The sequence below is a fragment of the Lepidochelys olivacea genome (genome assembly GCF_965140295.1).
Source record: "Lepidochelys olivacea isolate rLepOli2 genome assembly, chromosome: 1".
Lineage (NCBI taxonomy): Eukaryota > Metazoa > Chordata > Testudines > Cheloniidae > Lepidochelys > Lepidochelys olivacea.
Genome location: NC_140411.1, coordinates 163,809,370 through 163,829,076, shown reverse-complemented (window position 1 = coordinate 163,829,076; position 19,707 = coordinate 163,809,370). Strand labels below are relative to the sequence as shown.

General features: G+C 46.0%; 1 protein-coding gene across 7 annotated transcripts in view; it reads left to right on the top strand.

Annotated features, from left to right (window-relative positions):
• The window catches only part of TTC3 (tetratricopeptide repeat domain 3), a 133,075-nt gene extending 119,570 nt beyond the window's left edge, over positions 1-13,505 (top strand). For all 7 annotated transcript variants that reach the window (XM_084617209.1, XM_084617208.1, XM_084617207.1 and 4 more), the window contains 4 exons: positions 6,621-6,747; positions 6,890-7,117; positions 8,956-9,048; positions 11,565-13,505. In XM_084617209.1, coding sequence (XP_084473335.1) covers positions 6,621-6,747; positions 6,890-7,117; positions 8,956-9,048; positions 11,565-11,672 — 556 coding nt within the window. In that variant the 3' untranslated portion in view covers positions 11,673-13,505. The remainder of the gene's footprint in view (positions 1-6,620; positions 6,748-6,889; positions 7,118-8,955; positions 9,049-11,564) is intronic.
• The last annotated feature ends 6,202 nt before the right edge of the window (positions 13,506-19,707 follow it).

Sequence of the window (19,707 nt, the reverse complement as noted above, 5' to 3'; positions counted from 1 at the left end):
GTGTCTGTGTCCTCAGCGTCGTTTGTGCCACAGTCGGGAGGGGTCACACTGATTCAGATAGCTTTAGCACCAGTACCTCAGCCAGCTCCATCACTGGCTCTCCAGGTGACGCCACCGGTGGAAGCCTCAGTTCCATCCCTATTGACCCCGTCGGTCTCGGTCCCGCCGGATTTGTCTGCTCCGGCACCGGATGCCATGCCAAGTTCTTCATCAATACCAGGTCCACAGCCTGAGTACCGCATGCTGAGGGACCTCAGGGGGGCGGAGGGTAGTGAACTGGGCCCACCTCCTGTTCTCTCTTCCTCGTCCTCACCTGATGAAGCGGTTGCGGGGACTTAGATGGCCCCAGCTTTGGAGGACAGCCGGGTTCTTCAACAGCTTTTGAGGCAGGCTGCCCAAAGCCTGGGGACTCAGGCAGAGGAGGAGGAAGAGGATTTAGACCCTGTCATAGATATCCTGGCTCCCTCCAGCCCATCCAGGGTTGCATTGCCACTTATCAAGTCAATAATGGAAACAGCAAAGAACTTGTGGCTTCTCTGGCACCTACTGCCAAGAAATCTGAGCACCGCTACTTTGTTCCCTCTAAAGGGTATGAACATCTCTACACCCACCCTCCTCTGGACTCTTTGGTGGATAGAGACGGATAAGAGGATAAGAGACTTCACAGCTTGAAGGACTCGAGGGCTACCCTTCGTTCACTGGGGCTTCACACGCCTGCTACCCAGCGCAGGCATTTTAGGCCTCAACCTGCCTCTCGTCCTTACCAACCCCAAAATTGCCAGGACGCTCAGCGTAGGCGAAACAGAAGCATTCGGAGGAAGCAACGCCCTCCCTCTGGACAAAGCTCTGGCCAGCCCAGGGCCCCTCTGGGCTCTAGACCACCCTTTTGAGGGTACGGTCGAGGACGGTTTGCCAGTACGACCTTTAGATCCTTCCCATCTTACTTTCTCGTCCCGTCTATCCCCTTTCTACCGTGCCTGGTCCCGAATTACTTCAGACTGATGGGTGCTCCGCACGGTAGAGAGGGGATATTCCATCCAACTCTGTACCTTCCCACCCCCCTCCCCCAACCCTCTTCAGGGACCCCTCTCCCTGAACAACTTCTAATTCAAGAGGTGCAGTCCCTCCTCTCAATGGGGTCAGTGGAGGAGGTTCCTCAGGAGGTAAGGGGCAAGGGTTTCTACTCCCAGTATTTCCTAATACTGAAGGCCGGGGGGGGCCTCAGAGCCATACTGGACCTGCGACAGCTCAACAAGTACGTAAAGAAACTCAAGTTTTGCATGGTCTCGCTAACCTCCACTATCCCCTAACTGGATCCAGGAGACTGGTATGCCGCCCTCAACTTGAAGGACCCGTATTTTCATATCGCAGTAGTCACACATCACAGATGCTACCTCAGATGCATGGTGAACAGAGGCCACTACCAGTTTGCCATCCTCCCATTCGGGCTGATGACTGCCTCCCGAGTATTCACAAAATGTGTCACGGCGTTCCTGCATAAGCACCAGATACAGGTTTTTCTATACCTTGACAACTGGCTGATCAATGGTCGCTCGAGAGCCCAGGTGGAGGCTCAGGTCGAATTTATAAGGAGGACCTTCCTCAACTTAGGTCTCCTCCTGAACGAGGAAAAGTCTGCTCTGTCCCCGGTGCAGAGGATAGAGTTCATAGGCATGGGCCTGGACTCTACCCAAGCCAGGGCGTACCTCCCAGAAGTCAGGTTTTGCTCACTTCATAACATCATACAGAGCCTCAGACAGTTTCCCACAACGTCGGCAAGAAACTGTTTAAAGCTGCTGGGACACATGGCCTCCTGCACATACGTGGTGCAGCACGCCAGGCTTAGGCTGTGTCCACTCCAGTCTTGGCTGGCGTCGGTGTACCTACCAGCCCGAGGTACGTTGGACAGGATCGTAACTGTGCCCCGCCTGGTGCTGGACTCCCTCTTGTGGTGGCTCAACCCATGAGTAGTTTGCACAGGGGTGCCTTTTGCTGGCTCTCAGCCCTTGCTCTCCTTGGTGACAGATGCCTCGGATCTGGGTTGGGGGTGCTCACCAAGGGGACCTCAAGACCCAAGGCCTCTGGTCTCCGATGGACCTCGCTCTTCACATCAATGTCAAAGAGCTGAGGGCAGTGCATGTGGCATGCTACGCTTTCAAAACGTACATAATGGGCAGGTGTGTTTCAGTCCTCACGGACAACACCTCGGTGATGTTCTGTATCAACAAACGGGGGTGCACGCTCCTCTCCCCTGCGCTGGGAAGCCCTAGCGCTGTGGGACTTCTGCATGGAGCACTCGACCTACTTGCAGGCTTCATACGTCCCAGGGGTGCGAAACATGCTGGCAGACAGCCTCAGCCAGACCTTCCATGGCCACAAGTGGTCCCTTTGGCCAGACATGGTGAACTCAATCTTCCGGTTCTGGGGCTCTCCCCAGATAGACCTATTCGCCACTCCGGGCAACAGGAAATGTCAGACTTTTTGCTCCCTCGGGAGCCATGGCTTGGGGTCCATCGGGGATGCCTTCCTTCTCTCTTGGGAGGGCTGCCTGCTATCTGCTTTCCCACCCATCCCACTAGTCCACAGGGCGCTCCTCAAGATCTGCAGGGACCGGCACTGAGTTATACTAATAGTGCCGGCATGGCTGCGTCAGCACTGGTTCACCTTGCTCCTGGAAATGTTCATAGCGGCCCTACTCACCTTGCTGCTGGTCCCCGACCTGATCATGCAGGACCAGGGCCAACTCCGGCACCCGAATCTGGAATTGCTCCACCTTACGGGCCTGCATGCTCCGTGGCTAAGTGCCGCAGAGCTGTCTTGTTTGGACCAGGTCAGACAAGTCCTCCTTGATAGTAGAAAGCCCTCCATGGTCGTAGAAAGCCCTCCACCAGGGCTACGTACCTGGCCATATGGAAAAGATTCTTCATCTGGGCAGAGCAACGCAGTCAGTTGCTGCTCCTCGCCCCCATACCATTTATACTGGACTACCTCCTTCACCTAAAACATCAAGACCTTTCCCGTTCATCAATAAGGGTCCACTTAGCCGCTATCGCCGCCTTCCATCTGGGCGCAAATGGTCTCTCGGTCTTTCCAAACCCTATAGTCAGTCGTTTTCTCAAGGGTTTGGACAGGCTCTTCCCGCACACACGTCAGCCTGTCCCTGCCTGGGACCTCAATTTAGTCCTCTCCAGGCTTACAGGCCATCCATTCGAACCTCTGGCCACCTGCTCCTTGTTATATCTTTCGTTCAAGGTTGCATTCCTCGTGGCAATTACCTTGGCTCGACGAATCTCATAGCTCAGGGCCCTCACAACTGAGCCCCCTTACACAGTTTTTCATAAGGATAAGGTCCAGCTCAGGCCTCATCCAGCTTTTCTCCCGAAGGTCGTCTCCCATTTTCACATGACCAAGGACATCTTCCTCCCAGTGTTTTATCCCAAGCCACACTCCGCCGATGCGGAGCTCCGGCTACACTCACTAGACGTGCATAGGGCCTTAGCCTTCTACATAGAGAGAACTAAGTTGTTCTGGAAGTCCATCCAACTCTTTGTAGCCGTGGCAGACAGAATGAAAGGCCTCCCAGTATTCTCTCAACGCATATCGTCGTGGATCACGTCCTGCATTAGGGAGTGCTACACCCTGGCAAAGGAGCCCGCTCCGCAGATCACTGCCCACTCTACCAGGGCCCAGGCTCCTCTGGTGTTCCTGGCACAAGTCTCTATTCAGGAAATTTGCAGGGCAGCTACGTGGACGTTGCAGATTTTGCGCGAGTCGTAGTCCATTCTGTGGATAACTCTGACCCCACCTCCTGAGCTCTAGCTTGTGAATTACCTGCTTGGAATGGACATGAACAATCACTCGAAGAAAAAAGTTACTCACTTTGTCGTAACTGTTGTTCTTTGAGATGTGTTGTTCATGTCTATTCCAATACCCACCCTCCTACCCTTCTGTCGGAATAGTTGGCAAGAAGGAACTGAGGGTGTAGGGGGTTGGCAGGCCCCTATATTGGGTGCCATGAAGGCGCCAATCCAGGATGTACCCAGGCCGACCCTGCGGATGCTGCTAGGGGAAAAATATTCCGGCTGGCATGCATGCAGCACGCACACACCTGCTTGGAATGGGCATGAACAACACATCTCTAAGAACAACAGTTACGAGAAAGTGAGTAACTGTTTTTTGCGGCTACTCTCTGAGGGCCTCACCCATCCCTCCTTCATCCACTCTTCCATTTCAAGCAATCCTATCAAACCCGAACTGGTGATAAATTAACATTCTGGATGAAGGAGCAACAGAAAGGTTCTTAGGGCTATCCTTCATATTTTTTGTCATCCAGAATTTTAAGGGAGAGGATCGCGGCATGGGACTGTCCGCTGTCTTGGACTTCAGACTCAACAAATGGTAGAAGAACACAAAATTCCAGAGGGAACCCTAGCTTTGACTGTGACATCTCTGTCCCCCAGGGACATCCTCAGAATCATAGAATATCAGGGTTGGAAGGTTCCTCAGGAGTTCATCTAGTCCAACCCCCTGCTCAAAGCAGGACCAATCCCCAACTAAATCATCCCAGCCAGGGCTTTGTGAAGCCTGACCTTAAAAATATCTAAGGAAGGAGATTCCACCACCTCCCTAGGTAACGCATTCCAGTGTTTCACCACCCTCCTAGTGAAGAAGTTTTTCCTAATATCCAACCTAAACCTCCCCCACTGCAACCTGAGACCATTACTCCTTGTTCTGTCATCAGCTACCACTGAGAACAGTCTAGATCCATCCTCTTTGGAACCCCCTTTCAGGAGTTGAAAGCAGCTATCAAATCCCCCCTCATTCTTCTCTTCCGCAGACTAAACAATCCCAGTTCCCTCAGCCTCTCCTAATAAGTCATGCGTTCCGGTCCCCTAATCATTGTTGTTGCCCTCCCCTGGACTCTTTCCAATTTTTCCACATCCTTCTTGTAGTGTGGGGCCCAAAACTGGACACAGTACTCCAGATGAGGCCTCACCGATGTCGAATAGAGGGGAATGATCCCCTCCCTCGATCTGCTGGCAATGCCCCTACATATACATCCCAAAATGCCATTGGCCTTCTTGGCAACAAGGGCACACTGTTGACTCATATCCAGCTTCTCGTCCACTGTAACCCCATGGTCCTTTTCTGCAGAACTGCTGCCGAGCCATTCGGTCCCTAGTCTGTAGCGGTGCATGGGATTCTTCCGTCCTAAGTGCAGGACTCTGCACTTGTCCTTGTTGAACCTCATCAGATTTCTTTTGGCCCAATCCTCTAATTTGTCTAGGGCCCTCTGTATCTTATCCCTACCCTCCAGCGTATCTGCCTCTCCTCCCAGTTTAGTGTCATCTGCAAACTTGCTGAGGGTGCAATCCACACCATCCTCCAGATCGTTTATGAAGATATTGAACAAAACCAGCCCGAGGACCGACCCTTGAGGCACTCCAGTTGATACCGGCTGCCAACTAGACATGGAGCCATTGATCACTACCCGTTGAGCCCGACAATCTAGCCAACTTTCTATCCACCTTATAGTCCATTCATCCAGCCCATACCTCTTTAACTTGCTGGCAAGAATACTGTGGGAGACAGTGTCAAAAACTTTGCTAAAGTCAAGGAACAACACGTCCACCGCTTTCCCCTCATCCACAGAGCCAGTTATCTCGTCATAGAAGGCAATTAGATTGGTCAGGTATGACTTGCCCTTGGTGAATCCATGCTGACTGTTCTTGATCACTTTCCTCTCCTTTAAGTGCTTCAAAATTGATTCCTTGAAGACCTGCTCCATGGTTTTTCCAGGGACTGAGATGAGGCTGACTGGACTGTAGTTCCCAGGATCCTTCTGCTTCCCTTCTTTAAAGATGGGCACTACATTGTCCTTTTTCCAGTCGTCCGGGACTTCCCCCGATCGCCATGAGTTTTCAAAGATAATGACCAATGGCTCTGCAATCACATCTGCCAACTCCTTTAGCACTCTTGGATGCAGCGCATCCGGCCCCGAACCACTTCTTTCTCCACAAAGGGCTGGTCACCTTCTCCCCATGCTGTGCTGCTCAGTGGAGTAGTCTGGGAGCTGACTTTGTTCATGAAGACAGAGGCAAAAAAAGCATTGAGTACATTAGCTTTTTCCACACCCTCTGTCACTAGGTTGCCTCCCTCATTCAGTAAGGGGCCCACACTTTCCTTGACTTTCTTCTTGTTGCTGACATACCTGAAGAAACCCTTCTTGTTACTCTTAACATCTCTTGCTAGCTGCAACTCCAGGTGTGATTTGGCCTTCCTGATCCTTGCCTCTGAACCTTCTATTTCTGGTTACCTCTGAAATTGGCTATAATTTATTTTTTAACATTGCAACTATTTCCTTGAGTCAGTCCATTGTGGTTAAAACATCTAACTGCTGGTGTTTCATGATAAGAGCAGTGAAAACTAGACACTGACAGAATAGTATCTAGAAGTGTGTCTACTAAAGTGCATTAAAGGTCAACCTCCCCCCCCCCCTTTTTTTTTTTTTAAAAGAGGACCACTACTATGAAAAAGCTTTTTTTTACTGTAACTGTGCTGACTGAATCACAGTACAAACTGTTGTAAAACTCTGTGCTTTACTTTTTTCCCCTTTACAGTTTCGATCTTACTAACTTCATAAAAGAAGTACAAATTAAAAATGGAAACAAACTTTCAGGATTGAGCTCAGATGAAATCCTTACCAGAGTGACAGAACTCATTTTGGACCATCAAAATAAGAAAAAGGTACATGGCAGATGTCAGCTTTTTTGCACTGTAATTGATTAAAACTGTGAAACAAAGTTGAAGAGGATACTGAATGTTCTTTAGCAAATGCATGACATAATGCTTGATGATGACAGAATTTTACTTTGCAATACCTCTGTAGGCTCCAGCCTCGGCAAAGAGAACTGAAAAGCCAGCATCCTGTGCTGTAACTCAGACTCTGAAAGTAGCCAAGTCTGCCGTGGGAAATGTGTCTAGCCTATCCAAGGCAAGGCCTTCCTATAAATCTGCTGCAAACAAAACAACTCAGCCATCACAGCCAACCCACCAGCCATGGAGACCTGTTGGAGGACCATCACAATCAAAATGGATAAAATCAAACGATTCTACTGTAAGTTTTCTTTACTCTTTCACTAATTTAAAAATATATATGTATTCAATCGATATATCAAAGCACAAGAGGGCAATTTTATGATGCATTATTCCATGGTTTTTAATTAAGTCAAGGTATTATATCTTACAGAAAGTTCAACGAAGAAATCAAAACTCTTATATTTTAAAAAAGAAAATCTGTATTCATTTGCTTCACTAATGTTCTTAGAAGATACTTTATAAAATGCCTTAATTAGTCAGATCAGATCTTTGTGCATTGCAGTAATTAACGAGACAGCCTGTAAATACTTGGCAGTAAATGCAGCACAGCTTCGTTACACACACATCCAATCGAATGAGAGATGCCTTTTTTCTAATGCTTGTTGCTTTAGGCATTGTAAGCCAATTCTCTGAGTGTTCCCTGGTCTTCAGAGCAGAGAACTGGAAAGTCTCTCCGTGTCCTGCTCCTGGAGGCTGTGCCACTAACTTGCTGCAGAACTTCAGACAAGTCACTTAGGGCTCGGCTACACTTGCAAGTTAGAGCGCATTAAATCAGCCTTGGACTCCCTAACTCCTGAGGTGTCCACACTGGCAAGGCACGTAGAGCACCTGGACTCTGCAACTGGAGCACTCCTGGTAATCCACCTCCACAAGAAGCATAACGCTTGCTGCGTCCCGGCTGGTACGCCCGGGTGTCAGTGTGGACAGCATGTTGCATTAGTGTGCTGTGGTTGGCCTCCGGAAAGGTCCCATAATCCCCTGAAGTCAAGTGGCCACTCTTCTCATTGTTTTGAACTCAGCTGCAGGCATGTGGATATCCCCTTTCAAAGCTCTGTTTCTGACAGCCAGCATGCTTATCTGCTCTGGGACAAAGCAACCATTAGTGTGGAATGCTGCTGAGAGAGGGACAGGGGGAGGAGGGTCTGCTGCTGTCCAAACTTACAAGACAGCATGCTGACACACTCTCTGCCCTCCAAAACACACTCACTCTCCCCCCACATACACACAACACACTCCCTGTCACACTGCACCCCCCATCCCCATTTGAAAAGCACGTTGCAGCCACTTGCACCCTGGGATAGCAACCAGAATGCACTGCTCTTTGTTGCGTTGCAAGAGCTGCTAATGTGGCCATGCCAGTGCGCTTGCAGCTGACAGTGTAAACACACGGCAGCATTTTCCATGCTGCGGTCTCCGAAGGCTGGTTCAACTCCCAGTGCTCTACAACTGCAAGCCCTTATGCTCTTCCTGCATCAATATACTCATCTGTAAAATGGTGATGGGTACCCTACTTGATATCTTCCCCACTTTTAAAGTGCTTTGAAATACTCAAATTATTATTCACTTTCCCAGTCTCTGTTTTCAGATGCGTAATGTATGTAACAGCACTATCAGGTGTGATAGTGTATGAGGATTTATTTATAAGGTGATTTGAGAAGACAGAACGAGATTTATCTGAGGTGCTTGCAGGATGCACTTACCATAATATGCAAATAAAAATTGGAGATGGGATTCCTAAACTTTCAGTCATTAAACTTTGCCTGTTCCTGAAAATTTCAGTGCTCTGTCTTCGAAAGCATTCCGTAATGGTGTCTCAGCTTCGGTAGCATCACTTGTGTTAACAATTTATTTACTTTGAAATACTATTGTTCTGTTCTGTTGGGCTTTTAAAAAAAGATAGGAGGAATGGGTTTGTTTACAATAGGTTGTAAGCTCGTCAGGGCAGGATCTATGCCTGTTTTAGGTTTGGAAGGCACTCGACCCACTGTGTTACAACTAGCTGACTAGATAGATTTTTTTTTTTTAAGTAGTTGTTAACCTTATGTAAAATATATATTTAAATTATTTTATCTCTAGACATCTGATGATGATCCCTGCATAATATGCCATGAAGAGCTAAGCCAGGAGGATGTGTGTGTGCTAGAATGTGGACACAGTTTTCACAGACGAGTAAGGATTAATAATTTTTTTTATATTCTCATACTGTTTACCTGTGAGTCTTTTGAACCTACCTATCTGGTGTAAAAATATTTTTTGAGTTAAACAAATCTTCCCCCTTCTCAAAAAATCCCCCAGTTTCATAGTATTTCATGTTGATATTAAAGTAGCAATTCATAGATTCGTTTTTATTGTATCCCTTGTAATAACTCATCGTATGTTTGAGAATATTCCTCTTTTGTATTTTCAGTTGGCAAAATTTTCTTGTATTTTAGAGAGCTAGACACTAAAATGGTTTTGTTAAACTACCATTTAAGCTTAAAAATAAAGTTGACTGCAACCCTTCTATTCAAAGTTTCATAAAGTTACTAATTAATTACATATTTCTGCATCACTTCAAAAAACTAAAGTGCTATAGACATGCTAAGCTCATTAGTAAGGTTACAATTTTGTCATAGACCGTTTTAGTAAAGATAATGGACAGGTCACGGGCAATTAACAAAAATTCACAGAAGCTGTAACCTGTCCCTGACTTTTACTAAAAATGTCCATGACAAAATTGGCATGGATTCACCAAGGGAAGGTCATGCCTGACTAATCTAATCGCCTTCTGTGATGAGATTACTGGTTCTGTGGATGAAGGGAAAGCAGTGGATGTATTGTTTCTTGACTTTAGCAAAGCTTTTGATACGGTCTCCCACAGTATTCTTGTCAGCAAGTTAAAGTAGTACGTGCTGGATGAATGCACTGTAAGGTAGGTAGAAAGTTGGCTAGATTGTCGGGCTCAACGGGTAGTGATCAATGGCTCCATGTCTAGTTGGCAGCCGGTGTCAAGTGGAGTGCCCCAGGGGTCGGTCCTGGGGCCGGTTTTGTTCAATATCTTCATAAATGATCTGGAGGATGGTGTGGATTGCACTCTCAGCAAATTTGCGGATGATACTAAACTGGGAGGAGTGGTTGATACGCTGGAGGGCAGGGATAGGATACAGAGGGCCCTAGACAAATTAGAGGATTGGGCCAAAAGAAATCTGATGAGGTTCAATAAGGATAAGTGCAGGGTCCTGCACTTAGGACGGAAGAACCCAATGCACAGCTACAGACTAGGGAGCAAATGGCTAGGCAGCAATTCTGCGGAAAAGGATCTAGGGGTGACAGCAGATGAGAAGCTGGATATGAGTCAGCAGTGTGCCCTTGTTGCCAAGAAGGCCAATGGCATTTTGGGATGTATAAGTAGGGGCATAGCAAGGAGATCGAGGGATGTGATCGTTCCCCTCTATTCGACATTGGTGAGGCCTCATCTGGAGTACTGTGTCCAGTTTTGGGCCCCACACTACAAGAAGGATGTGGATAAATTGGAAAGAGTCCAGCGAAGGGCAACAAAAATGATTAGGGGTCTGGAACACATGACTTATGAGGAGAGGCTGAGGGAACTGGGATTGTTTAGTCTGCAGAAGAGAAGAATGAGAGGGGATTTGATAGCTGCTTTCAACTACCTGAGAGGTGGTTCCAGAGAGGATGGTTCTAGACTATTCTCAGTGGTGGAAGAGGACAGGACAAAGAGTAATGGTCTCAAGTTGCAGTGGGGGAGGTTTAGGTTGGATATTAGGAAAAACTTCTTCACTAGGAGGGTGGTGAAACACTGGAATGCGTTATCTAGGGAGGTGGTAGAATCTCCTTCCTTAGATGTTTTTAAGGTCAGGCTTCACAAAGCCCTGGCTGGGATGATTTAGTTGGGGATTGGTCCTGCTTTGAGCAGGGGATTGGACTAGATGACCTCCTGAGGTCCCTTCCAATCCTGATATTCTATGATTCTATGAAAAAAGACAGAGGGAGGAGGGTCCAGCACCCTGCCCTGCTGTGGCTGGAAGAGACCCCCACCTGCAGCTGCTGGGTAGCTGCCGGGGGAGCTTCTGGAGAATTCCCCATGCTGTGGGGGCCCCTGCCACTCCAGGGAAGGTAGGGTAGCCTGCAGCTCCCAGCCATTGTGGGCTGAAGTCACGGATTCCTCCGTGACCTGCATGACCAAATCCTAGCCTTACCCATTAGCAATCAAACTCCAGAACTGTAATAGGAACACAGGCTTCATTGCCAGTATTTTGTTAAAAGGGTAGACACCCATGAAAATAGCGACATCTATAGTAAGTTCTTACAGTAAGGAAGAATCAAAATTGTATACTAAAGTACATTCATTACTATTATGTAGGACTTTAATAAAGTTGATGATTGAAAAGCTGTCCTTGAGCACTTTTATTTTTGTTTCCAAACCTTAAAAATAAGTGTAATAAAACTAATTGTATAATTGGTGTACACCAGAAATGGGTTTTAAAAAAAACTCAGTCTGTGTAGCATCATAGAACCAGAGGCTGGATTTTTTCCAACACCAAATCTTAACTTATGGTTGAATGCTTTGGAAAACTACCTGTTTTTAAATAATGTAATTTTGTTAGTATTTATCACTAAATTGAAAACTCTTAGTATAGCTGAAATTAACTAAAGGTTTCTGACATTTCTCTTGCCATCTTTTACAGTGTATTGGAACCTGGTTTAAAACACAAAATACATGCCCAACATGTCGCGTTCATGCTCTATTGCCTGAAGATTTCCCTAAGCTTCCTGGACGAAACAGACATGCTTAAATCTTCCCTTACTATTAATAATCAGATCAGCAAGAAGATGCAATTCATATTAGTAGCTGAAAATAAATAATCTTGGTAACAAATGTATATGTGTAATGTGCTGCCTAGAAACATAGGCGCAATCTTGGCTCTGTTGAAGTCAATGAAGCCAGAACTTCACTGAGTGTTCTACGTCATGAGAAATAAATATTATCATTTTTATTCCAATTAAAATTTAGAAGAAAAAAAATCAAACCAGTTAATTTTTAATACTGAAAATGCTGGCTTTTTTCTTAATTACTGGCCAAATGGATGTGTGTATTAACATACCATAGGCTATCTTGAAGAGGATTTTATGTAGCTTTCTTTTATGTAATTATCCGCTTTGTATGTTTAAACTGAACAAAATGTATATCCCATGTGTATCAGGGTAAAACATGGGGTATTTTTTTATTTTAAAGGCATACCTAAGCCATGTAGGCCACCAAATATACCTTCCTCCAGGGAAGGCCTACGTGCTTCATCCCTGGAAGATGGAGTGATCTTTCGAGAATTCAAGCAAAAGGTTATATAATTATATAAACAGCTAATAAGGAACATTGTTTTTGGGACCTAAACAGGTTGACTGTCCTTTTTTTGAAATTTCTCTACCTTTAAAAGGTCACAGTCAGATACCATTTGACTCCAAATTTAGCATTTATAAAAGTTTGTCATCCTTTTATTTAAAAAAAAAAAAATCAGCTGTTTACATGAAGAAAACAAATTCCAAGTAGCTCAGTTAATTAACATTCTCCTGCAAAGTTGGAACACAAACATTACAGTGTTGCTTCAGTGTAAAAAATAAATACTAACTTCTTCTCAGCTTGGTCAGTCAAAATAAAACAGCTTAAATAATGAAAAGTAGGGTCTTTCAAAACTTCAGTTTTAATTAGCTGTGCTGTTTAAGATTTTTTTTAATTATTTTTAAAATGAGATTCAAATCTATTAATTTCCAATGTATACACAAAGCAGTGATTGTAGTTAAAGGCTTCAAATCACAACTTGTTCAGAACCCAAATGATAACTGTTGATTTTTTTTTCTGCAGATAAGGTTTCCACACAAAGTTGTGGTTTATACAAAACCAGAATTAAAGTATTTTAGATTAGACTAGATTTTATATTTTGAATAACCACTATTATGTGTTAACTTTTTCTGATTGTAGACCTCCAAGTGAATGATTTATTCACTTTTATCATGTTTATTTTTTCTCTAACTCACTGTGTGGTTTAAATTTCTGCTGCTACATGCAGTTTCTGATTTTTGTTGAAAGTGATATAAGAACTTAACATTTACAGTTAGAGGAAAATGTATTTTTTTGAAGATGAATCAAGTATCATCATTAGTATTTAAATTGAAATTGTGCCTGGACTGTGCTTGGACACTGGCTTATCTCTTGTTCTCTGATATGTATGGGGTAAATGCTTCTGGAAAATTAGATTTGTTAAATTATTTTTTATTGAACCAGTCTAAAATGTTTATCTGAACTAAGTTTAGTGTTGGTCTTTTTTGAATTGTCCCCTCAATCACGAAGTGCTTGCAATTGAGGCACCTTTAAAAAAAAAAAAAAAATCTGCTCAGAGTTGTTAATTGCTGAGTAACTTGTCATAGCAACCTGACAACCAAAACTAGGCTACATACCACTAAACATTTCAGACTCTGAAAATGTCAAGAGTATTAAAGTTGACTGGTTACATGAAATAAAATATCTAATAATCCTCTCCCACACGCAGCCTATTTATACTTATTTTGAAGTTTTTTTGTTAAATCTACCTTGTAATCAATTTAGTATGTTTAATGTTAATTTGAGGCTTGTGATCAAGTAAAATTATTTCTACATCTAAAGTGTGTGGTTTCTTTGTATAAGTCCATGTGTTTTACATATGTAACTATGAACTAAGTTATTACTTCCACTGATTAGGAACTCACATCTTACCTAAACAAAGATTTTCTTTCTTAGGCGTAACCTCTCTCCCAATCCACGACTTTGCCACAAAATGAGTTTGATACCCCTGTTGTACACAAACTTTCATAGGTGATACTGATGTGGGGATATGGAGGTAAGCTAAGGTCCTGAGAAATCAGAATATTGTTGAGGAAGTATCACAGCTAGGGTTCTATCTCAGCTTTTTTTCCTTTGGCTGAGATCTAGTATTACTCTGGATGTCCTGATGTGCCCATACCCCGACCCCCAAACAACATGAAAGCATAAAGGGTGGAGCACAGCCAACCACCTCAGCACTGAGACAGAACTTGGGCTCTATCCATCTTCTTCCCCACACTTACACCTCATTAGAGTAGTTACTTAGTTGTAGTTAGCTTGTTTTTATATTGCCAGTGGGCAAAACGACACAAAACAATTTGTTGTTAATTTTATTATATTACGTACAGTTTTCCATACAGGGGCCTTACACTTCGTGGCAGAACTTAAATCTCTGATGTTTAAATCTTGTCCCTAATGTGGCATTTCTATGTCTCTGAATAACTGGCACTCTAGATGCCTTTTAAATTTTGGAGAAGAATATATCCTGGATCATTGTTCTATCTGACACCACTTCTTTGAAGTGGACTCAGAAGGCAAGGGATGCCCACTTAAAGCTTTCTATTGGAGTGCCCAACGAAGCTCGCCTCAGACTCTTAAAAGAGAGGGGTGGCCACGGTATAAACCCTCAAGCAGTCCATTACTGTTAGCACCCCTGTAAAATGTGCTTCTGCCCTGAGCTCCTGGGCTGCCTCCTTGATCAGAAATTTCAGTTGTCAGTTCCTGAGATTTGAAGGGCACTACAGGCCTCCTTGATGCAATCGACCTTGTACTGGGGGAGGACTTCCAAAGACAAGCCTAAGCATAGGTCACCTTCTTCAGTGCTTGTTAAACCAAGAAACAAGTCACCATTTCTTGGACGCATCTCAGGCTTCACAGTCAAAAAGTAGTAAAGAATCCAGACTGGGTCCCTCCAACACCACAACACGCATGATGTACTGTGTGACTCCAGTATCATCCAGCTCTGCAGACCACAGTCCCTTTGGTACACACTCCTACGCACCAGCACTCAGTGTAGATACTCTCTCTGTACCTGTGTCCTCAGCATCAAGTGTTCCAGCACTGACATTCTGAAGTCCAGCATCTCCCACAATTACAATATATTATGGGTTATTGCCCTCCTGGGTGCAGTTTCCAGAGGCAGCTCACAGCTGTGGCACAACCTGTTCAAGTCATGCCCCCTTATGCAGCTTATTGCCCGATCTTCTGCCTCTGTGGCAGCAGTCAAGTGACTGTTCAATTTGCTCCCAGCTTTACCCATTTTTTCCGGCTGTAGCATGCACCGTTTCTTCTCCTGGACTGGTTGTACAGTGGGGTGATCTCAGCCCCCACTTCAGGCCTGGCAGAACTGACGTGCAAACATCGAGCTAAATCCAAGCAGTGGTCTATTTGTGAGGAAGCTTTTACAGGCTTCTTGGAAGGCAAATTATGCCCTCCTGTTCTCAGCCAACCGACCCTTGCATTTCTAGGAGTGGGGCTGTGTTGGACAGGCTTGTTGGGTTCCCACCCTGTCCCCAAGAAGCTGCAACTCCAACCCAGAAAAGCATGATCCAGTGTTGCTGAGCAGACAAGGGAGAGACTCCAAGGACAAGGAGGACTTTAGCCAGCCAGCTTGGACAGAACACCAGAAGGAAAAAACCCCTGAAGGGCTCGGGCTACAACCCCCCCCCCCCCCCCCCACACACACACACCCTAAAATTCCCTGGAGGGAGAGAAGCAGGGCTTGTACTCAGCTCCCATTTGTCCCAGCTCAAACTGGGGAAACTCTAGCAATGAACCCCATTCCCTGGGCAGGGGGAGAGGGACCCTGAGAGAGAGATCCAGAGGGCTCAAGGTACCATACAGAGCAAGCTGCAAAAGCCTGTGCCCTGACCATAGCAGGGCAGCAACACCAGCAAACGACCAAAACAGCAAAAAAAATCCAAAAAGAGCTAAAAGGAAAAGCAACGGCATTTAAAACAAAACAAAGTTTTGTGCTCTGCCTCAAACACTACCTCCTCCACTGAGAGAGGTGAGCCCTCAGATTCAGGCTCTGAGCAGGACATAAAAAAATGCAACAAGGTGGTTGTTTCACCCCCATGTGCAAACAGGTTGTATCCACACTCCGGATCCAACCTGGGCGAGGCACACACTGCACTGACAAGCTTAAAGGCAAATACCTGCCTTCCAAATCTGAGACAGACAGCAATCCCATTGTACCCATCCAAGAGGACATAATCAGGGAGGAATTGGAAATATCTGACCAGAGTAAGTGCATAAATAGGCACACACATATCTAAGTTGTAAGCAACAAAAGAATGCCATTACAGATATACCAGGGTTTCTCAAACTTCGTTGCCCCCGACCCCCTTCTGACTACAAAAATTACTACACGATCCCAGGAGGGGGGAACTGAGCTCGCCCAAGCCCTGCTGTCCCGAGTGGGGAGGGCCAAAACCCCAGGGCTTCAGTCCCAGACAGGGTGCCTATAACCTGAGCCACGCTGCCCAGGGCTGAAGCCTTTGGGCTTTAGCTTCAGCTTCGGGCCTGAGCAGTGGGGCTTGGGCTTTGGCCCCAGACCCCAGCAAGTCTAACGCCAGCCCTGGTTACAGATACTAAGGACTTCATCCCATCCTGTCTTCATCCACTCCCCCATCTTGAACGACCTCCATTAAATGTGAGCTGTTAATGAAATCTCACATCTCCAGGACATAGGAGAAATAGGAAGGGTTCCTTCAGAAGCAAGATTCTTAGGATAATACTCCACTTTCTTCATTGTCTAGATGTTGTTTGAGCCATCCAGCATTTCAAGTGGCTCAACAAATGGATGAAGATGACAAGATGGTGGATGGAGTCTCTAGTTTCAGATATCCCTGTCTCCAGGGGACTTCCTTGCTTCTGTGATTCTAGCAGATGCACACTCCTATATGGCCATGTAACCACAGACTACTGAGATTCACATACATCACGGCTTGCCACCAGAACCAAATGCTGCCCTCTGGCCATTTGCTGGTCCCCAGGGTCTTTACCAAGATGGTGCTGATGAAGCCAAATTCAGGATTCAGAGCACTCACTATATCCCGCTCCTGGATGACATTTTGATCAGAGCTTTGACCCAAGCAGCGGCACATTGTGCTACAATCCGGATGCTGGATCTGCTTCACGCACATCAATTAGTGATAAATACCAAGAAGAGCTTCTGGACTTCCTCCATAAAGAGAGTTCATCTGGGAGCACTGCTGTAGCGAAAGGCAGGGCCGGCTCTAGGCACCAGCAAAACAAGCAGGTGCTTGGTGCGGCTCATTTCTAGGGGTGGCATCCCGGCGCCGGCCCTGCTGCCCCTAGAAATGTGCCCCTGCCACTCCAGCTCGCCTCCGCCTGCTTTCCTGAACGCACTGCCTCTCCCTCGCCTGAGAGGGAAAGGGGAGAAGCAGAGCGGCAGCATGTTCAGGGGAGCAGATGGAACGGAGGTGAGCTAGGGCGGGGGGTTGCGGTGAGGGGGAGCCGCAGGAAACAATGGGGGGGGAATGCAGCACGCCTGGGGGAGGAGGCGGGGCTGGAGATTTGGGGAAGGGGTTGGAAAGGAGTGGAGCTGGGGGTGGGTGGAGGGCACAAAAAAAGCGGGGGCAGCCAAAAAATTTTTTTGCTTGGGGCGGCAAAAATCTTAGAGCCCGCCCTGGATTGGACAGATTCCACAAGATGCAGAACCTGATATCCATGTTGGTAAAGTGTGCAAGGCCAATCCTAATTATCTACAGCTACTGCGCCTCTTGGTTTTGTGTACAGAAATCACCTCATGAGCAATGGTCCTATATCAGAGGACAGGCCTGGAGGCACCTGAAAGTATGGAATCATTCGCCTGCAAGATCAGGTACTGGTTCCAAACCAGATGCTGACTCTCTAAGATGATGGAAAATTCCACAAAATGTTCGCAAGGGTCTTCACACATGCCTTCCAGACCCCCACATACTCACAACGAATGCCAGCCTCACAGGATGGGGAGCTCACCTGGGCCCAGGATAGCACAAGGAGCTTAGCAAGCCAAGGAAAAGAACCAGAGTATTAAAGCTGTTGGAGCTCAGAGCTATCAAGCTAGTCCTACAGAGGTTCCAGAACTATTCTTCATATTCATCTCGCCAGCAGGTTTTGACACCAGTCAAGAGTCTGGAAGAACCTTTGGAGGATTTGTACCATCCCTCTTTCTTTTGGTGTAACCTTCCTTTTTCCGCAGGAAGCCTGGACTGGAATCACCACACACCAGTGAGTCCTAGAAATTATCAGTACAGGATACTGACTGCAGTTCCAGACCCTTACTATTGCTACCTTCCTTCCCCATCCCTCTTCAGGAAATCTAAGGAGGTACTGTTGAAGCAAGAGCTAAACTGTATCCCACATCTTAAAGGAGTGGAGGTGGTGTCCTCAGTTAAGGTATAAATGATTTTACTCCCATTATTTTCTCATCCTAAATTGGAAAGGCGGATGGTGTCCCATTCTAGATTGCACCATGGGAGTTCAAGTGCTTGACAGATGTGGAAGCTCACTTAAGGAGACAGGGTATCAAGGTCTACCCCTACTTTGACTGATTGATATGGGGAAGATCAGTCCAACAGGAGACCAACTCTGTTTAAAGAAAAGGAGTACTTGTGGCACCTTAGAGACTTGTTAGTCTCTAAGGTGCCACAAGTACTCCTTTTCTTTTTGTGAATACAGCCTAACACGGCTGCTACTCTGAAACCTGTCAACTCTGTTGTAAGTAATTCTACAGCTTCTTACCGCACTGAGCTTCAACACAGATAGAATGAGCATAGATTTTTCTCTGACTGCAAGTATGGAGTTCATAGAGCTGTGGTAGGTTCAAAGATGATGAGAACTTATCTTCTGCAAGAAAAGTTCCAAACTATAGTAGACCTCATCAACCAACTTCAAACTCACACAGACATCAGTTAGAGTGTGCCTCAGACTTCTCAGACAACATGACCGCATGCACATACATGATGCAATTTGTCAGACTTCACCTACTCTCCCTGCAAAGGTGGTTGAAATCAGTTTATTTCTCCAGCAAATGTCACATGGACATCCAGCTCATGGTTCCACAAGAAGTCCTCTCCTCATTTAACTGGTGAAAAGACCCTCTTCAGGTATGCATGGGAGTGCTATTCTCTGCACCAAGACTCTGGTGACAGATGCCTCCAGGCAGGGATGGCTCATTTGGATCTCCTACAGATAGAGGGCCTGTGGTTACCTCAGGAAGTTCATCTGCACATAAATATCCTGGAACTCAGAGCCATCCACTCTGGGTCTAAAGCATTTCTGTCTTTACTTCGGGAACCACAGTCCAGGTCCTGACAGGCAACAGCTCAGCTATGCATTGTGTTAGACAGGGAAGCCATTTGGCTCTGGACTTGGTGTATTCATCATCACAGCATGCCATTGGCCCTCTATCTTTCAGGTGTTTGGAACTCACTAGCACAGGGTTCCCAAACTGGGGGTCACGAGGTTATTACATGGGGGGGGTCACGAGCGGTCAGCCTCCACACCAAACCCTGCTTTGCATCCAGCATTTATAATGGTGTTAAATATATTTAAAACGTTTTTTTTAATTTATAAGGGGGGGTCACCAGTTCAAACGTTTGAAAACCACTGCACTAGCAGATCCTCAGCAGACAATTCTCAGACACCCAGAAGTGCTCTCTCAACAACTCAGTCCTGCAGAAGGTCTTGGTCTTTTACAAGTAGTGATTCCCAACAATAGACATGTTTGCCAGAGATCAGAACAAGAAATGCCACTGATTTTGTTCCCGAAGGAGTGCAAGCCTACGTTCCCTGGAAGATGCCTTTCTTATCCCATGGACACTGGGTCCAATGTATGCCTTCCCTCCATCTCCATGATGCAGTGTGTTCTGAGGAAACTGAGGCAAGACAGAACTGATGATCAGGGTAGGCCCAGGATGGGCCAGGAAGTTTTGGTACTCTGATCTGGTGAACCTGTCAACGCAGTC